General features: G+C 45.9%; 1 protein-coding gene across 1 annotated transcript; it reads right to left on the minus strand.

Moving 5' to 3' along the window:
* Positions 1-14,318: 14,318 nt before the first annotated feature.
* Positions 14,319-17,824, minus strand: LOC143961685 (E3 ubiquitin-protein ligase TRIM39-like). Its single transcript, XM_077471004.1, has one exon. It carries the CDS (start codon positions 17,522-17,524, stop codon positions 15,920-15,922), a length of 1,605 nt encoding a protein of 534 aa, XP_077327130.1. The 5' UTR covers positions 17,525-17,824; the 3' UTR covers positions 14,319-15,919.
* Positions 17,825-19,700: the final 1,876 nt, after the last annotated feature.

A 19,700-nucleotide genomic window follows, 5' to 3' on the forward strand; every position in this document is an offset into this window, starting at 1 on the left:
CATGCACTGCATTCTACAGACGTAACAAAGGGAATGATATCCCAATGCTACCAGATGCTGCTAGCGAGGCACTTGCTAGCTCATCCCTGCAAAGCAATGTCAATGTGGGAAAGAGACCTAGGCCAAATCACGGGAGAACAGTGGGAAGAAGCCCTACAATCCATAACCTTGTGTTCCTTGAACGTGGCGCAAAAAGTCTCCCAACTTTATATGTCCAAAGACATGCTGGTAGGTTAATTAGACCTTGTCTAAAAAAATTGGCCCTAATATGTGTATGTGTATGTCAATGTTGTATGTGTTTGTAAGCGTGTCAGGACCTTACAGGGTAAAGGACCATGCAAAGCCGCACTCTGGTGGCAAGAAAGCGCCCCGAGGCGATTCAGTTCGCATAGGTAGCGCTATACAAGTCACTCATTCATTCATTCATAACACTGATTACATTACACCCCGACCAAACTATACAGGATGGGCAGGCACCTTGTGCGGTAGGTGCAGGCAACACAGTGGGGACCTCGTCCACCTCCTGTGGCGCTGCCTGAAGCTCCACCGGTACTGTAGTGAGGTAATTGACACACTCAACGGGGTGTTTCAAACGCGGATACATAAAGACCCTATGTGCTGTATTCTAGGGGTCCTGGAAGATGTGATTCCTGAAGAGCCGGTCAGGGTCGCAGTCTCCAGGGCACTATTCCAGGCAATGTAACTTATACTAATGGGTTGGAAATCCACACTGCCTCCTACCACAACGGCTTGGATAACGCATATGGGTAATACCCTAATAATGGAAAAATATATCTATCAGCATAGGGGATGCCTGGGCAGGTTCGAGCACATATGGTCAAGATGGCTGGATACACCAGGTTTAAGCCCAAATGAGCAAGAGATGTCTAGACTTCTACAATGTCTATAAAAAAGATTACCTATATCAGGTACGATAAGATAAACGGGGTATCCTTAAGAGGAATGCAGGCGGGTGGCCGGGCGGAGGGCTGGAGGGGGGAGAAGTGTGATGATGTAACACCTGTATGCGCATTAGGAAGCAAAAGCTGTATATTTGTAATTGTGCACTGGAAGATGCTGTTGTGTTCAATAAAAACTTTCTGATTTAAAAAAATAAAATAATATATATAAATATTATTTTGTAGATGCTATAACTTTTGCGCAAACCAATCAATATACGCTTATTGTGTTGTTTTTTTTAACCAAAAATCCGTAGAAGAATATATATTGGCTTAAACTGATGAAGACATTTTTTTTTTAAAATATCTCTTTATTGGTTTAAACAAAACCCAGACAGTTAAACATACATTGGTCTTACATGGCAACAGTGGGAGGCCCGTGGGGACTCTGTATTGGTTGTGTCATACATGGATAGCCGGCAGATAACATACATTGCGATTGTTTGTACAGCGACACAATTCCCTGGGTCCCCGGGTACTGTAGTTAACATTTGTATGTGATGATATACTATCTGATGTATTTGATGTGCACAGTTGGTACTCACTTGAGAGCTGTTTGGGCTGGTACTACTGGGGGACCTCCGAAGCAGAGGAGGGATCCGCCAAACATTTAGACCAGACCTTGTCATACTTGTTGGGCAGCCTCTATTGGCGTATGTGTCTTTATACAGAAGCAAGCTATTGTTTATGAGTTGTTTCCACAGGGAGAGAGGAGGGGGGTTGATTTGCGCCAGCTAAGGGCTATGGCTTTGCGGGCATAAAACAGTAGGAGTACCACGAGGGTATGACCCGCCACTGTAGGGATTAATTTCTACATCAGGCCTAATATACAAATTGCCATTGTTGGTTGTAGTGACACTGAGGTAATCTGTGTGATAAAGCCTAGAATCTCTTTCCAATAACAGGTAATTGCTGGGCAGGTCCAGAAGACATGAGTGAAGTCCCCAGGAATCCCACCACATCTCCAACACCCGGGAGGGGAGTCAGGGTTCATTTTATATAACCTGTGGGGGGTAAAGTATGCCCGGTGAACAATCCTGAATTGGATCAGGCAGTCTCTCAGAGAGACCAGGGAGTTAAAACGGAAATCCTAAATGTCATCCCAGTCGTCATTGTCAGGGATGTCATGGGACCATTTAGTTCTAAGCCCTTGTACACACGGTCGGAGATTCCGACAACCAAATCCGTCGGATTTTGTTCAACGGATCTTGTCCGAAACTGTTGCATACACACGGTCGGACAAAGTTGTCGGAAAATCCGATCTTTCAGAACGTGATGACGTAATTTCGTTACGATGGGACTAGGTTCAGGCTAGTAGCCAATAGCTTTGATGTAGGAATTTGATCTGAGCATGCGTGGCACTTTGTCCGATCAGAATTCTCTACACATGATCAGAGTATGTCCGATCGGACCAGTTTGTCGGAAAATATTTCCAGCAAGTTGGAAAATTTGGTCCGACTGATATTCCGATGGAAACAGTCCGATGTAGACCACACACAGTCGGATTATCCGACAAAACGGTCCGATAGTACACATTCCGACGGAATCTCCGACCGTGTGTACAAGGGCTTAGTGTTTCCAACGCAGGGAGAGAGGTGATAATCAGATGTTAATACAATTGAGAGGTGTTTTTTTTGTACAAGCAGACCCGAGGAGGTCTTCTAATGAAGATTGGATCAGTTGAGGAAGAGAGTTGGAGAATTGGCTACCGAAGGCATGAGAAAGTTGATGGTATCGAAAAAAATAGGACCTTGTTACATTAAAGTCAGAATGCAATTTGGAAAGCGGAACTAGGGATTGGCTAGCAACAATCTGTGATATCGTTTTAATATTAAATTTGGTCCAGGCGTGGGGCTCAGGTAATTTGTAGATGTGCTCTAGGGTTGGATTCCGCCAGAGGGGGGCACTGGGTGAGATTGCCTGTTTAGGGTATTTGATGGTTTTTAGACCTGTCCCCCATGCACGCAGTGTGGTGCGCATGGAGGGTGTCAGTGGATAGGGGGCCCGGGGGCACCTAAAAAGTAAAAACTTGAGCACCTCAAGGGATCCCAGCACTGCCGTCTCAATCTGGGTAGTTAGATTGGTGGTGTCCGGATTGAGCCACCAGGCAGCCGTAAACCAGCTTGGTGGCTAAATAATACTCCGGACATGCCAAGCCCCCCTGAGATTACGGGCGTATCAGTGTGGTCCAGCTGTATATGGGGGACTGGGATCCCCACAGAAAAGAGGCAAGGAGGCGATGTAGACGTGTGAAAAAAGATTTAGGTATGCACTGTGGAGAGTGACGAAATAAGTACGTGAACTTAGGTAACATTTTCATTTTAAACAAATGTATTCATCCCATCAACGAAAGCGGTAGTGATTCCCATTCCTTCAGACGTTACCGAGCCTCCTGAACTACCAGGGAGAGGTTCAGGGGTAGGTATTCAGAGGCCTGCCTGGAGACCACCACCCTCAGGTATTTAAAGGACTCGACCCATTGGAGGGGAATATTAGGAGGAGCTGTGACATGGGCCGCTGGGTCTATGGGGAACAAAAGAGATTTGGTCCAGTTGACTCTGAGGCCCGTGACAGAGGAAAAGGAGTTGAAGATCTGTAGGGCTCCCTCAAGCTATGGACCTGCATCATTGAGTAAGAGCAGGATGTCGTCCGCGTAGAGGGCAACCCTCTCCTCCAACCAGCCAATCCGTAGCCCCTTAATGCAAGGGGAGGTGCGGAGGGCCTCTGCCAGCGGTTCAATTGTAATGGCAAATAGGGCCAGGGAGAGAGGGCAGCCCTGCCGCGTACCTCTGGACAAACAGAAAGATTGTGACAGGCCCCCCCAGCTTAATGGCGGAGGTGGGGTCACAGTAAAGGACCTTAATCCACTCTATGAAGACCAGGGAAAATCCCATTCATCGGAGGGTCTCCCAGAGAAAAGGCCACTCAACCGTGTCAAAGGCCTTTTCAATGTCGAGAGAGGCCACCACCCTGGATCCCACATTAAGATGCTGCATGTGTATGTTAGTGAACAGGCGTCTCAAGTTTACGTCTGTTGCTCTATTGGCCATGAAACCAGTTTGGTCAGTCTTGATGACAGAGGGGAGTAGGGGCTGCAGTCTCATGGTTAATAATTTGGTGAGGATCTTGAAATCCGTGTTAAGTAGGGCGGTAGGCTGGTAGGAGGCACAGGATGTGGGGTCTTTGGGAGCTTTGTGGATGAGAATGACGTGGGCATGGCCCATGGAACCCAGAAGGGCACCATCTGCCAAACAATGAGTGAAAAGTTGAGCTAATTTAGGGGCCAGTAGGTCCCCATGAGTCTTGTAGAACTCGATGGGGAGCCCATCCGGGCCCGGAGACCTCCCAGTAGGGAAGGACCCCATCGCTTTCAGTACCTCCTCCGGGGTAATTGGCCTCACTAGGGATTCTCTCTCTTCATCCGAGAGCCATCTAAGTGCCAAGGGGTCCAGCCAGGGTGCAAGGTCCCGTGACTGGAAATCCGATGGTAGTACTGAGGTATAGAGGGAGGTGTAGTATTCGCGGAATGCCTCTAGTACATCTGGCAAGGAAGAGACCGATTCTCCCGAAGGGGACACCACACTGGGGATCACCGTCAAGGGTTTGTCATGCTGTGCCAACATCGCCAGGAGGCGTTCGTTCTGGCCGCCCTGCTCAAAGAACCGTTGCCTATTCCGGTAAAGGTCTAGTCTAGTCACTTCGGTGAGGTGGAGGTGTAGCTCGCGTTTTGCTGCATTGAGGGAGTCATAATTTGTATTCGAGGGGTCGGCAGCATAGATGTCTGACTGGGATTGTACGGCGGCCTGGAAGTCAGTAGTGACAGCAGCCTGCTCCCTCCAGATCCCAGCAATAGCAGAGATGTATTGGCCTCTGGTGAAAGCCTTGGAGGCATCCCAGGTCACAGTTGTGGAGGAGGACCCTGTGTTAAGCTCCCAAAATTCTGCCAAACATGGTGGAATGGTATTTGCTAGGTCTCCATGGGAGATCCAATGGATCCCCAGGCGCCAAAGGGACGAGGAACAAGAGTACAGAGAGCGAATGTTAAGGAGTAGGGGGCAGTGGTCTGAGAGTCCGCTGGGCAAATAGGAAGCGTCCAATATATCTGTCAGCATAGTCGGGTTGGCAAAGGCAAGATCTATACGGGAGGAGGTTTTGTGCGTGTTAGAGAAACAGTAATATGCTGCCCTAGTCGTGGCATGTGCCATCTCGATGAAGACATTTTTTATTTCATTTTATTTGGATATTTATTACAGCAAAAAGTAAAAAAAATATTGTTTTTTAAAATTGTCACTATTTTTTTGGTTATATCGCAAAAAAATAAAAAACGCAGAAGTGATAAAATACCACCAAAAGAAAGCTCTATTTGTGGGAAAAAAGGACGTCAAATTTTTTTGTGTACAGCTTCGTCCGACCACGCAATTGTAAGTTAAAACGACGCAGTGCCGTATCGCAAAAAATGGCCTGGTCATTAAGGGGGTAAATCCTTCTGGTCTGTAAGTGGCTAATCAGGGCTGGGCAAGGCAAGTCCCTCTCAGGCTCTGTCCAATACAACTTGTGATGTGTGTTTGTACTTAGATTTGATTGGGACAGACAATGCTGCTATGGGGAACTCACTGGTTGCAAAATGGACAGGGGGGGTCAATTAGGGTTGCCACCTTTTCTTCAAGTTAAACCCGAACACTTTAGTGGTGCGGAGCAATATATATATATATATATATATATATATATATATATATATATATATATATATATATATATTTATAAACTATACATATCATTTTGCTATTAAATAAAATTTCTAATCATATGAATTTAATAACAAGAGTCCCCCTTTACATCTGAGTCCACAGAGTTCCCCTTTTACATCTGAACTCGCAGAGTTCATTTTCACTGTATGGGGGGACTCTGCATACTCTGATGTAAGGGAGAACTCTGGTGACCCCAACATAAGGCATGCTCTGGGAACCCTGATTTAAGGAGGGGGAACACTGAGAACTCTGATGTTAGGGAGAACACCGTGGCCTCTGGTGTATAGAGGAACTCTGATGTAAGGGATGCTCTGAGAACCCTGATTTACCTTTAGTGTACTCACTCAGAGGCAGGAGAGACGTCAGTCACAGAGAGGGATGGATGGTGAACTCACAGAACCTCTCATTCGGATGTATCTGAGGCTGTTGGACTTCAAATTTCCAGCCCCCTCTTTTCTTGTCTGCAGCCCCAAGGATTGGAGTGTGGGCAGACACAGAGGGGTAGGGGCAGGAGGAAGAGGGGCAGATTGAGCCCTCTCTCCTCTCCTGTCTGTTTGTGTGTTTGGGGGGGGGGGGGTTGTTATTGCTGGCTTTGGGCAGTGTGAAAGAAAGTGGCAGACACTCTCAGCTTAGACAACTGCAGCCAGCAACCCTGCTGGAAAGCCATAGTCCAATCTGAATAATGTGTCTGAGTTTCAGGCAATCTGAAACACGGACACATGATCCCAAACCCGAACTGTCCGGGTGAATCCTGGACAGGTGACAACCCTAGGGTCAATGCCGACTTCCGAGCCTCCAGAAAATGGACACAGCGGCAGGCTGCAACACCGCAGACAGCGGCAGGTGCTGTGCAGGTGGACTGTGGACAGCTCAGCTCATCTGCATAGGCAGCTCACAGGCAGCTCTCTTCAGACGTGTTCCCTTCCCTCAGGCTATGAGCCAAACTGAAGAAGATGGAAGAGGTGGGTGGAGCTAATTTACTAGGCACGGAGGCCGAGCGCTCTGAATGCTGCGGTGGCCACGCAGGGGCGGATCCAGAGTCTAGTCTCGGGAGGGGTAGTGCCAGGAAATACTTTTTTTGCAGGTAATTTATCGGGGCAATGGCTGGTGTTAGCACTTCAGTCATCAGGACATCATGATTGTTATGGTGTCAGGATGATTGAAGTGCTACTCAACATAATAATCAGTGGGCACCCTGAGCTTGTCACCTGCCACTGTCACCGGCCACCTGATGCGGATTTTCACTTGCTACGTCACCTGCCACACATTGCAGATTGTCACTTGCCTGCTAAGGTGCGGATTGCCACTTGCTGTGTCCCAGAGTGAAGTCAGGAAGTAGAGAGATGACGTCATCTCTCTGCTGCCTGCAGCTGTCTGCACAGTGAGAGCGGAACTGCAGTGATGCAGGGCGGGCGGTGAGAGATGATGTCATCTCCCTGCTCCCCCGCCTGCCGGACCACTGATTGGCCAGCCAACCCACTCACCTGCCAACTGTCCTGTTTGCTGGCTCACCCTCTGGCCGGCCCGCCCGCTCACCCACTCACCTGTGTGAGCCACCCACCTGGTCCCTCACCCGTTGAGCCACCCACCCGCTCAGACAACCGCACGTTCACTCACCACCCAGCCCACGGCTGCCGCCCCTCTTCAAGTGCTGCCTGGGACAATGGTCCCACTGGGTCCCATGGTTGGGCCGGCCCTGGGAGTATCCCACCAAAAATAAAAGTTTTGTTGCAGAGGATGCCTAAAACCTGACTTGCAGACTTCTGGGAAAATGAGAGAGTCGATCACACCAGCAGGAAATGATTTTTGGGGAAATTCTGTCTGTACACTCGCTGTGCACACAAGGCCTCCACATTGTTATATTGCATTGAATTTTACAGAAAATTCCGGAGATGCAGATTGAAATGGAAAGGTCATTTTTAACCCCTTCCCTGCCTGGCCTATAGCAGACTGACGGCCGGGAGGGGCTTTACCATTCTGACTGGATGTCATATGACGTCCTTCAGAGCGTGCCGCTTGTGCGTCCCCAGAGACACTTACCTGTGGATCCTGGTAAAGAGCCGATGTTGTAGGCCTTGTACCATGTGATCAGCCGCGTCCAATCACAGCTGATGAAATGTAAAGAAATGCCGGTGATTTGTCAATTCCTTTCCTCAGCGCTGTCAATGTCTGAGGAAAGGAAAGACAATGATTGGCTGTCCAGTTACAGGGAACATTTACACTGATAATCAGGGCACTGATCATCATTGCATTCTATCAGTGCAGAATCCTCAGTGCACATCAGTGATGAGGAAAAATTACTCTTATGCAAAATTCTATAAAACAAGAGAAAACGAAGAAAACTTTTCTTTTTCAAAAATTTCATTTTTTTTTTTTTCGTTTTGTGGTGATTAACCGCTTGCTTACTGGGCACTTGAACCCCCCTTCTGCACAGACCAATTTTCACCTTTCAACGCACTTTGAATGACAATTGCGCGGTCATACAACGCTGTACTTATATGACATTTTTATCATTTTTTTCACACAAATATAGATTTCTTTTGGTGGTATTTAATCACAGCTGGGATTTTTATTTTTTGCTAAACAAATAAATGTAGCGGGGACATAATTGTGTATTAATGTAGTTATGTTTAGATCAATGTTAAATCTGTGGACATTGCGCTGGCTCAGTGTTTGGAGCCATCTACTGGCACAATCTGGTAATGCACAGATATGCTGGTTTTAGAACACAAAAGACTTTCATAGGTAGTGATGTTTGTGTTGATAAGAGGTTTGACCTTTTGTTACCCAGGAGTCTGTGTGACCTACCCATGAACACTCTGATAGGCAGTGCATGCTGGGTAGGGGATAAAAGGAGCTGCAGCGTCCATATTTAGTCTCTTGGGACCACCCTGCCTGCCTGTGCAGAACCGTGTGGAAGGTTCTCGGACACATAGGCAGACAGTCACTGCGGAGAGCAAACCGGACCATTTGCGTGGTGACTTAACGGAGCCTGAGAGCTGGTGATCGGATCGACGAGGTTCGGAGACACTTGTCGGAGTAGCGGAGGACCGGATCCAGTCAGCGTCCGGAGGACCGGATCCAGACAGAGCATCTGGCCCAGTCTAAGTGGGAGCAAGCTGCAGTCATAGAACCAAAGCCATCACCCCGAACTCTGATCCAGTTGGTGAGCGGGATACGGCCCACTGGTTAATACTATTGCACGCAGTTAGACTTACTCACAGGCCTCGCTGGAACCTGTTGTTTTACGGAAGCGTAACTGAGCAACTGACATTTAGTAGGCTTGGGGCCCAGTTCACTTTAGCGCCCAAGTGTGATTGCAAGTTCTTGGAGTTATACCTGGAGTATTCTGAGTTAACTTTCTCCACTTACCCCTTTGGATTACAATTACCTGAGGAACCATTTCAGCTAGCGAAGAAAGAAGATACAAAAGGAAATACTGTAAGTGAGGCCTCACATAGACTTTAAGTAAGGGGAGCTCCCAGGTCTAGATAATAACATATTTGCATATCGCTTATTGTATCTGACTGTTGATTTATGCTGTACTGACGTTCTACGTTGGGACCACAGTGCAATCCATGTAACCACTTATTTGTTATACTTTCAGTAAAAGTATTTCTGGTGAAGAGTACAAGTGTGTGGCCTATTGTCTTTCCCCACCAGGTGGAGCCAGAGGATCCTGAGGGATCGATACAGGTACCTTATACTGTTTATATTGTACTGTATTATTATTATTGCACCACAGCTGTGCCAAGGGGACAGAGTTACACAGAAGGGGGGTTTCTCAGAAGAGTGCAGGCCCAACTCAAAATAGCAGCTCCTTCGGGGGTCAGTGCTACATAAAAACAAAGAAAAATTTAGAAAAAAATCATGTTTCATAGTTTGTTATAACATTTTGCAAACAGGTAATTTTTCCCCTTCATTGATATGCGCTGATGAAGCTGCACTGATGGGTACTGATAGGCACAGTTGAGGCAGTACTGATGGGCACAGATAAGGCGGCACTGATAAGATGGCACTGATGGGTACTGGTAGGTGACACTCATGGGCACTGGTAGGTGACACTGATGTGCAGCACTGTTGATGAGGCACTGATTGTAGGCACTGATAGGTGGCACTGTGGGCACCGATGGATGGCACTGGTAGGCGACACTGTTGTGTACTGTTGGTGGCACTGGCACAGGTGGGACTGATGTCCCTCTCATGGCCCCCCGGTGATCGGCTTTTCTTTTTCTCCTCACTCTGTCAGCCCAAGGAGAAAAAATAGCCGATTACCGGCTCTGTTTACATCACATGATCAGCTGTCCTTGGCTGACAGCTGATAACGTGGTAAGGGGTTGGGATCGACCCCTTACTCCGATCTGTGATCAGCCAAGTCTCATAGACATGAACATCCTGCAGGGCGTGCGCAGGCTGCTCAGGCACAGGACTGCAGTCTGCAGACCCAACAACTTCTTCATGTGTTCAAATAGAAACCTCTTGTATGGGGGTACAATTAGAGGAGTGGCAGTGCATCCATTAGGGGCAGCTGGGCACTGCCCCCTCTGTCACCCCACCCCCTCTGTGTAGAATGGATATCCATGGCCACTGTATCCACCCCCTATTCAGGTACTCGACCCCTTTTCGGACGCCGTGCGCCTGAATTCCAGTGGCGGGGGTGTTTTATAGAAGCAACAGATTAGAGCCATAGGCTTCAGTAAAGGTGGGCTGTGAGCGCAGAGAATTGCACCCGCAGTCCCCCCAGGTGTGTTAAAAAAGGGAACGAATATTCACTATTCTAACACTGAACCACCTCTCAGCCAATCAGGAGGCGCGGGCCTAATACCCCTCACCTGATTGGCTGAAGGTACAGGCGCTCCGATTGGACGCCTAACAGAATGGAATGGAAGAAGAGAGTGAGAAAAATGGAGGACACAGGAGCCGCCGCCTGACCCGCTGCTCATCCGACCATCCCACAGCTCACCACCTGACCCGCTGCCTGATCCCCTACCAAGCTGGGGAAAGTGCCGGACAGTCAGCGAGCAGTGGATGAGCAGGCGGGGGGGGGAATGTTGGCTCAGTGGCTGCATTTGATGGGGCACAGTGGCTGCAATTGATGGGGCACAGTGGCTGCATTTGATGGGCACAGTGGCTGCATTTGATGGGTACAGTGGCTGCATTTGATGTATTTTTTCAGTATTTTTCAGAAATGTTTTATTTGCGCCCCCTCAAACTTTTTAGCACCCACCACTGAATTAGAGAGAGACAGTCCACAAGTGACCAGCTAGTGCCGGGCTGTCTTATTGGAAAGCCCAGAATTCTCTGTAACACGACGTCATGGAAGAGATCTGTATTAAATGTTTATTTCTAATATGAAAATTTCATACAAGTAATAAGAAAAGTGACATAAAAGATCAGATTATAAATTTGTAAATATTCCACAAAAAAACAAAAACCAAAAGACATTATAGATTATCATTCAGCATTTTGTATTCAGGTAAAATGAAAATAAACACAAGAAATTCCCCGGCTGTGACTTCCATTACCCCTGTACTGAGGGGAATATGGAGGGGCCAATAAGAGAAAATTGAGTACTGTCCGTGATACTTTTTTATTTGCACTAACATACAATTTTTCAGGACAAGCTTTCGGGGTATGTCCCCTTCATCAAGGTCCAAGCAGTACTGATTTACACATTTTTAAGCAGAATGTAAAAACAAAAAAAAATAAAAAAACACCTCTCAGGGAAAGAAGAGAAAAAACGCAACAAAAAAAACACATACAAATCAATGGTAATAAAGATAACAGAAGAGTTAGTGAGATAAGACAGAGGGAGAGCTATGGAATGGAGGGGGGGGGGGGGGGTTGCTAGTCACAGAGGGGGTTGTAAAACTTTAGTATAATGGGTAAGGAAACCTATATCTAAATTCAGGCCATAATTTTTTGTGTGAAAAAGAATTATCATTCTTAGTTCAAAGGTTTTCCTTTCCTGGATAGTTCTGAAATTCCCTTTAAGAACTAAAACATTGAGATCTTCTATAGTGTGGTCCGGTTGTGAACCCCCCCCCCCCCCTCCATTCCATAGCTCTCCCTCTGTCTTATCTCACTAACTCTTCTGTTATCTTTATTGCCATTGATTTGTATGTGTTTTTTTTTGTTGTTTTTTTTTTCTCTTTTTTTTTCTCTTCTTTCCCTCAGAGGTGTTTTTTTGTTTGTTTTGTTTTGTTTTTACATTCTGCTTAAAAATTTGTAAATCAGTACTGCTTGGACCTTGATGAAGGGGACATACCCCGAAAGCTTGTCCTGAAAAATTGTATGTTAGTGCAAATAAAAAAAGTATCACGGACAGTTTTCTTTGTCACAATTGCAGTAATACAATCACATTAAGTATACAAGTAATAAGAAAAGTGACATAAAAGATCAGATTATAAATCTGTAAATATTCAACAAAAATGAATAAAACAACCAAAAGTCATTATAGATTATCATTCAGCATTTTATATTCAGGTAAAATGAAAATAAACACAACAAGAAATTCCCCGGCTGTGACTTCCATTACACCTGTACTGAGGGGAATATGGAGGGGCCATTGCTGGACGTCTTCTGAAAATGCTATTCTCCTGGCTGTCTGAGGACTCAGTATTTGGGGACACTGACCTGGAACAATCATTCCGATCAGGAAATCAGAGTTAAGTCAGAACTCCGAGTCTGAATACTTGTTCCGGGTTACTGACATAGAAAGTACAGAAGCCATTGGATCAGAATGACAGCCAGGGAACTAGTATTCTTTAGAAGTAGTTATCAGTGGCGGCCACCATACTTCCTCCATACAGATTCCTAGAATACAATTGTAAAGAGGGAGTTGTTTGTAGTTAGGGACGCCATGGCCTGGTGACGTATTTCCATTTCAATCTAAGTGATGAAAAAATGGGGGAGAGAACAAGAGGGGGGGGGGGGGGGGGGAGACTTTATATGAAGCACGTGACTGCAATGGAGTAATTAGGTGAACATAAGGAAATGTATTGAATACAAATTGGTACACATATATAATAGCGGTATGAATAGTACATGATAACATACATATATTACATGATGAATAGTATAATATGAACATGCAGGTAATACTGGTAGCGATGGTAATAGGTAATTATGCTAAAAACAAATAGTGTGGCAATAACATCTCATGATATGACCACAATAAGTTTCCTAGTTCACCACAAATGATTTTATGTAAAACCATAATACAAAATAATGCCTGCGGGGCCTATGGCCTTACTGAGCCTGCAAGGTTAGGAATTTCATAAGCTTGGAAGGTATAAGTGAAATGGATAAAGACACACCATCTGGTATCTCTACGCGTTTTGTGGCTTTAATGCCACTGGTCAGGAGAAAGCATGTGAGATATCTGAAATGAAACTGGCAAGAGTGTAAAGTACTTGGAAGAAACTGGTTGGGGGTGGGGTATATAATGGGAACCCCCAAAACCAGTAACCTTACTGAGGTTGTGTGTGTTGATGGCGTGGCCCCATAGGCCATCTTGTGGGTGTTGGGAGGTGTTGGTGTGCCGATGGGTCGGAGACTAGGTTGTCTGACCCACGGTTCCCAACCCCTTGCCTCAAGGTGGGGTGTATATGGGTGTCCCCTCCAGGATGATCTCGGCCTTTGAGGCTATCTACACACTGGACATCACGTTCCTTTTTTCCTCTGGTTGGGTTTCTCATCCCTATAAGGTAACACTGCATTCTCATCACTCCACCCTATATTTCCTTCCCTCACTAACCCTGGCCCCATTCTGGGTTGGCACCACCTCACCGTATCCCATCCTAATGCACACTTTGGGTGCCGATTTTTACTCTGGCACCCCTCTTATTAGTATGGGCCTTTGCCCTTCTCCTTCACCTTAATAACATCTATCACTCACTATCCCCTTGGCTTAACAATCTCCACTTTTTTGACAGTAATGCCTCGTGTCTCCTCGCTCACCTGTGTGGTCGCCCGTCTCACCTCCGTGGGTCGGTCCACCACGGCTCCAGGTTGGGGGTGCCCTTGGATGGCTTATGGAGCCCCGGCGCCAGGCCATCAACACATACAACCTCAGTAAGTTTACTGGTTTTGGGGATTCCCATTACATACCCCACCCCCAACCAGTATCTGTTCTTTACGCTCTTGCTCATACTATTTTCATTTCAGACATCTCGCGTGCTTGCTCCTGACGAGTGGCATTAAAGCCATGAAACGCGTAGAGCGTGCCTTTATCCATTTCACTTATAGCTTCCAAGCTTATGAAATACCTAACCTTGCAGGCTCAGTAAGGCCATAGGCCCCGCAGCCATTATTTTGTATTATGGTTTTACATAAAATCGTTTGTGGCGAACTAGGAAACTTATTGTGGTCATATCATGAGATGTTATTGCCACGCTATTTATTTTTACCATACTTACCTATTACCATTGCTACCAGTATTACCTGCATGTTCACACTATACTATTCATCATGTAATATATGTATGTTATCATGTACCATTCATACTGCTATTATATATGTGTACCAATTTGTATTCAATACATTTCCTTATGTTCACCTAATTACTCCCTTGCAGTCACGTGCTTCATATAAAGTCCCCCCCCCCCCTTGCTCTTCCCCCCTTTTTTTTTTACTAGAATACAATTGTGTAGGATGCAGACAGGTTAGTGTGTGATGATATATTAGCAGTATGCGTCTCCTTTTTATGCCCTGTACTTCCTGGGGAAGGTGAGAGCTCTATGCTGCTCTGTACACACACACCCCGGGTTATAACGCTCCTCTTCCTCTGCCCCTCCCCCAACCCTTCACTCCTCCCCTGATCTCCATGACTCCTCCCAGTACAGACGGAGCTCATCACCCACCACCATCTACCAGACCTCACTTCTGTCCTTCCCAGTCGCCCCCCCCCCACATGGGGTCATGTGACCTCTCCTAGATGTAGAGGTGACCACATCCTATCCCATCACAATGAACGCACTGTATTCTCTGTACTGATGGATCATCTCCACCCTCTGTGTCTGATCATGGCAGGACATAGCGCCACCATGAGGAGGAGGGACAGAACATCGGGGGAAGGGAAATTGCTGATATAATATGGGAAATTCCCGTTTGGGAAATTAAAGTAGCACTCAAGACAAAAAAAAGTTGTTCATTTTGGAGAGACTAAGGGAGGGTTATAACCTCTGTTAGTAATTTATTACCATCTGTTTTCCATTGGGGAGACTTCCCTTCACTTCCTATCCAATAACTCAAACAGGAAGTGACAGGAAATGCCTCCAAAATGAGGTAATCCCTGGTTGTCCCCATTGGAGGATTTCCCCTCCATTCCAGTTCTGGTAACAACTCGGAATTTGGGATTTTCTTTCACTTTGGGTGATAACATTCACCAGGACAAATGGAGAGGGGGGGCTCTCTCTAAATGGGACGGAGACAGCAATAAAAACCTGACAGGGGCTCTATTCCCTCTCCACGTTAGATAGGTATATAGATCACATCCCCCTCACTAGGGATGCACCAACGCCGGCGAGTACCAATACTTTCGGCCAAGTACTCGCTGATAATAAGAACCGATCATTTGTGGTGAGTTTTGCATCTATGGAAAATGAATGGGAGCAAATCGCACTGCAAAGAATTTCAACTGGAATGCGGTGCAATTTCTGTCCAAATCACATGATGTTCCCCCACCGCTCCTGTGTGAAGCCGAGCTTGTCATAGTGATTTCAGCCTGGGGTCACACAGGAGCAGTGCGGCAAACTGCATGCGATTCACACAGGAATCACACCACATTATTGCAGTGCGATTTCCACCCGTTTATTTTGTATGGACACAAATTGCACCACAAAGTGTTGTTACTGGTGAATCCCCACCCCTCGCTATAATTAGAGATATTCCAGCCAATCACAGTGATCTGAGAGGGAGGGATGGAGAAGTCTCATAGAAATGTATTTATCATAGAAAACCCTGCGGGACTAATAACATATAATAGGTGCTCTATCCCTCTAATACTAGGAAACTAAGTAAGTATAAAAAATGACAATCATCATAGTAAGAATAAAAATGGAAAACAATCACATCAGATCTCAGAGCAAGAAATAAGTGCAAATCCCATTAAGTATGAAGTCATATGAATGGAAGTTCATTAGTGAAGACAAAACAATTGTTTATCCAAATAATGTGATGTGCCAAAATCCCTCCACTCCAGTGCCAACCTCATTGTATTACACCCACCGAGTGCTCAGGACTCCTTCCCCTCCCCCCACATATCTTTATACAACCTCCCCATACACCTATCCCAGCATGGAGGGGCTCAGTGAAGGTGGTGGTGAAGGTGTGGAGATGTCGGATCGGGTCACACAGATCATAAAAGGAGATCCGTCCGACCCCATAATCCAGATCTATCCTGACTCTGTTACTGGAGAGATTGGAGGGTAAGCGGATCCGTTTACTGTCATGTCTCACCCCATACTGATCACCTTCCCTGTACAAACCCCAGGACTTCTTATTATATCCAATCTCTGACTGCCTTCCTCCTCTCCTGTCTATACTGGGGTAACACATCCCGAATACCCATCCATCTGATCCCCCGACATCCACTTCCCAGTAATGTCTCCCTGAGGAGAAACTTCGACTGCTCAACACCTGAGGATAACCCTGAAATCTCTCTGGTGTTTTGGGGCGATTCTGTTTTCTATCTGACAAGGATACAGTTTTCCTGTCATCTGATATATGGAGATTATTATGAGCTGTATTTACATCCAGTAATATGTCTGCAGCTCCCTGTATATAGGAGGATACATTTACCCGTGTGATTATATCAGACAATGTGCGTATTTCGTGTGATATCCCAGCCACATCCAGACCCCCTCCATCATGGAGGAGCTCCTCATGTCTCTCTCTGTCCTCATTATCTCCATCCTCAGTATCACACAAGTCACCTGTGTCTGATTCCTGTAAGACAGTCAGTGGATCCGTCACGTTACACAGCTCCTCAATGTGACGCAACTTCCTGGACAGCTCCTCCTTCTTTATTTCCAGATCCCGGATGGAGATGGAGATGCGCTCTGCCCTCCTGGAGATTTCCCTCAGGACTCTCTTCTCCAGGTCTTCCAGACGTCTCCTGAGATCTCTAAACAGGACAGTGACTCTCTTGCTGTCACCAGCTGCTTTTTCTTCTACTTTCCTCCTGTGTTCCTGCAGACTCTGGACTCTTTCCTCCGTCTCCTCTCTCTTTGTCAGAAGTTTCTGCAGAACATTCCTCAGTGTCTCCTTCTTCTTCTCAGAAGCCTCATCCAGTGACTCCATCTCATGTCCTTTATGTCCTCCAATCACACACAACATACAGACACAGGTATTATCCTCAGTGCAGTAATACTCCAGGATCTTCTTATGGATGGAGCATTTCCTGCTCTCCATGGACAAGGTGGGGTCACATAAGACGTGTTCTGGGGACTTTTTGTGAACTCTCAGGTGTTTATCACACAGAGAAACCTCACAGTGCAGACAGGATCTAACAGCAGTTACAGGAGAGTCCACACAGTAAGTACAGAAGACCCTGGACTCCTCCTGATATGGCTGAGCAGACAGGAAATTCCCCACTATGTTACGTAGTGTTATGTTCCTCTGCAGTGCAGGCCGATCCGGAAACCTCTCTCTACATTCAGGACAGGAATATCCTCCAGACCCTCCCTGTGTATCCAGCACACGATCAATACAGACCCGGCAGAAGTTGTGTCCACATCTCAGGTTTACAGGATCTGTATAAATGTTCAGACAGAGGGAACATTCCGACTCAGCTCTCAGGTTAGCAGACGCCATCGCTGACAGCAGACGAGGAAATGAAATGAAGTTCTCTGACACCGGAGAAGAATGCAGTTGGGAGGGTCACTTCCTCCTACACAGGGCGAGGCTGGGCTGTGACTTGTACTTTATTCATAGGATTCGTTATATGGAGGGACACCAATATTGGAAGAATCTCCTCCATAATGTGCCGGTCTCGGGAAAATATAGGTCACTCTGGTGATAATTAGGACCGGTGTCAACAAACATTTGTTCACAACTGATTTTCTCCCCATACAAGTGAATAGGAATGCAAAAACAGATTACAACTGTCACAGATTAAAGCAATAAAACTGCTACTAAGCTGTTCCTTTTAGTCCTACAGACCAGCAAGTAAGCCGATATGTTACTTGTAGTTCCACAGTCATAACATGCAAAGCTGTTTTGTTTATTGCAGTTCCAGAAACAGGCGCTCTGTTCTGACCTTGTCCCTGCACAGGACTTTTTTGCGATTCGGCACTGCGTCGCTTTAACTGACAATTGCGCGGTCGTGCAACGTGGCTCCCACGCAAACCTGACGTCCTTTTTTCCCCACAAATAGAGCTTTCTTTTGGTGGTATTTTATCACCTCTGCGGTTTTTATTTTTTGCACTATAAACAAAAAAAGAGCGACAATTGAAAAATATATATATATTATTTTTTACTTTTTGCTATAGTAAATATCCTCCAAAAATAATATAAAAAAAAAATTTCCTCAGTGTAGGCCGACGTATTCTTCTACATATTTTTGGTAAAAAAAATTGCAATAAGCGATTATTGATTGGTTTGCTCAAAAGTTATAGCGTTTACAAAATAGCGGCTAGTTTCATGGTATTTTTACTATTCAGTTATAATTTTTTTTAAATGGTGGCGATCAGCAATTTTTATCATAACTGCGACATTATGGCAGACACATCGGTCATTTTTGGGACCATTGTCATTTATACAGCAATCAGTGCTATACAAATGCACTGATTCCTGTGTAAATGACACTGGCAGTGAAGGGGTTAACCACTAGGTGGCAGTGTAGGGGGTTAAGTGTGTCCTAGGGGCGTGTTTCTAACTTTGGGGGGCTTGGCTATGTGTGACACGTCACTGATCTCTGCTCTAATCACAGGGAACAGTGACACTGTCACTAGGCAGAACGGGGAGATGCTTGTTTACATCGGCATCTGCCTGTTCTTCCTCTCCGTGAGGCGATCACGGGTATCCCCGCAGCGATCGAGTCCGCGGGACCTGCGATCCGACTCACGGAGATACCTGCGGGCGCACGCTTACCGGCCGCCTCTTAAACGGCAACATACAGGTAAGTGATTCTGCGGCAGTATATTTGCGTGAGGCGGTCGGGAAGCGATTAAAGGAATGATAAATGTGAATCTCAATGAGAGCGACTTTTAGAAACTTGGAATGTTCTAATGAGGAAAATCGGAGGATCTGCATCCCTTTAATAGTAATTAATCCTTTGGGAATATCCAGGGCCGGCCCAAGACATTGTGCTGCCTGGGACCAAGAATGAAATGCTGCCCCCCAAATAAAAGAAAATGACACTCACCGAAAGGCCCCCCCCACATTCATTATTTTATATCATGATAACTAAAGAGGACCTGTCATAGCTCTATAAATGTATATAGGAGTATAAAAGGACCTGTCTTGGCTCTATACATGTATATAGGTGTATAAAGAGGACCTGTCAGGGCTCTATACATGTATATAGGTGTATAAAGAGGACCTGTCAGGGCTCTATACATGTATATAAGAGTATATAGAGGACCTGTCATGGCTCTATACATGTATATTGGAGTATAAAGAGGACCTGTCAGGGTTCTATAAATGTATGTAGGAGTATAAAAGGACCTGTCAGGGCTCTATATATATATATATATATGTAGCACTGACCCCAGAAGGAGCTGCTGGTTTTATTGGGCTTACCGTTACCTTCTTGACCTCGGGTGCGTCTAGGGCTTTCCTGAGGTAGATGGCCCAAAGAATTGTAGAAACTGACACTGGATCCTCTTTTTGGGATATTTATTTGATAGGTAAAACAGCTTCTCAATGAAGGGCAGAGGGTTAGGAAGGAATTTTAGGTACTTTTGGAACTGCAAAAGATAGTAAGTCTCTCACTATAGAAATCCAGAGAATTAACGCTCAGAACTGGATTCTCACAGCTACCGGATAG

The sequence above is a fragment of the Lithobates pipiens genome, unplaced genomic scaffold (genome assembly GCF_037356315.1).
Source record: "Lithobates pipiens isolate NorthernLeopardFrog02 unplaced genomic scaffold, aLitPip1_a1.2 Scaffold_8, whole genome shotgun sequence".
Taxonomy (NCBI): Eukaryota; Metazoa; Chordata; class Amphibia; order Anura; family Ranidae; genus Lithobates; species Lithobates pipiens.

Excerpts from the sequence above, each read along its gene's own strand:
- LOC143961685 (XM_077471004.1), bottom strand. The coding sequence starts at position 17,524 with ATGGCGTCTGCTAACCTGAGAGCTGAGTCGGAATGTTCCCTCTGTCTG.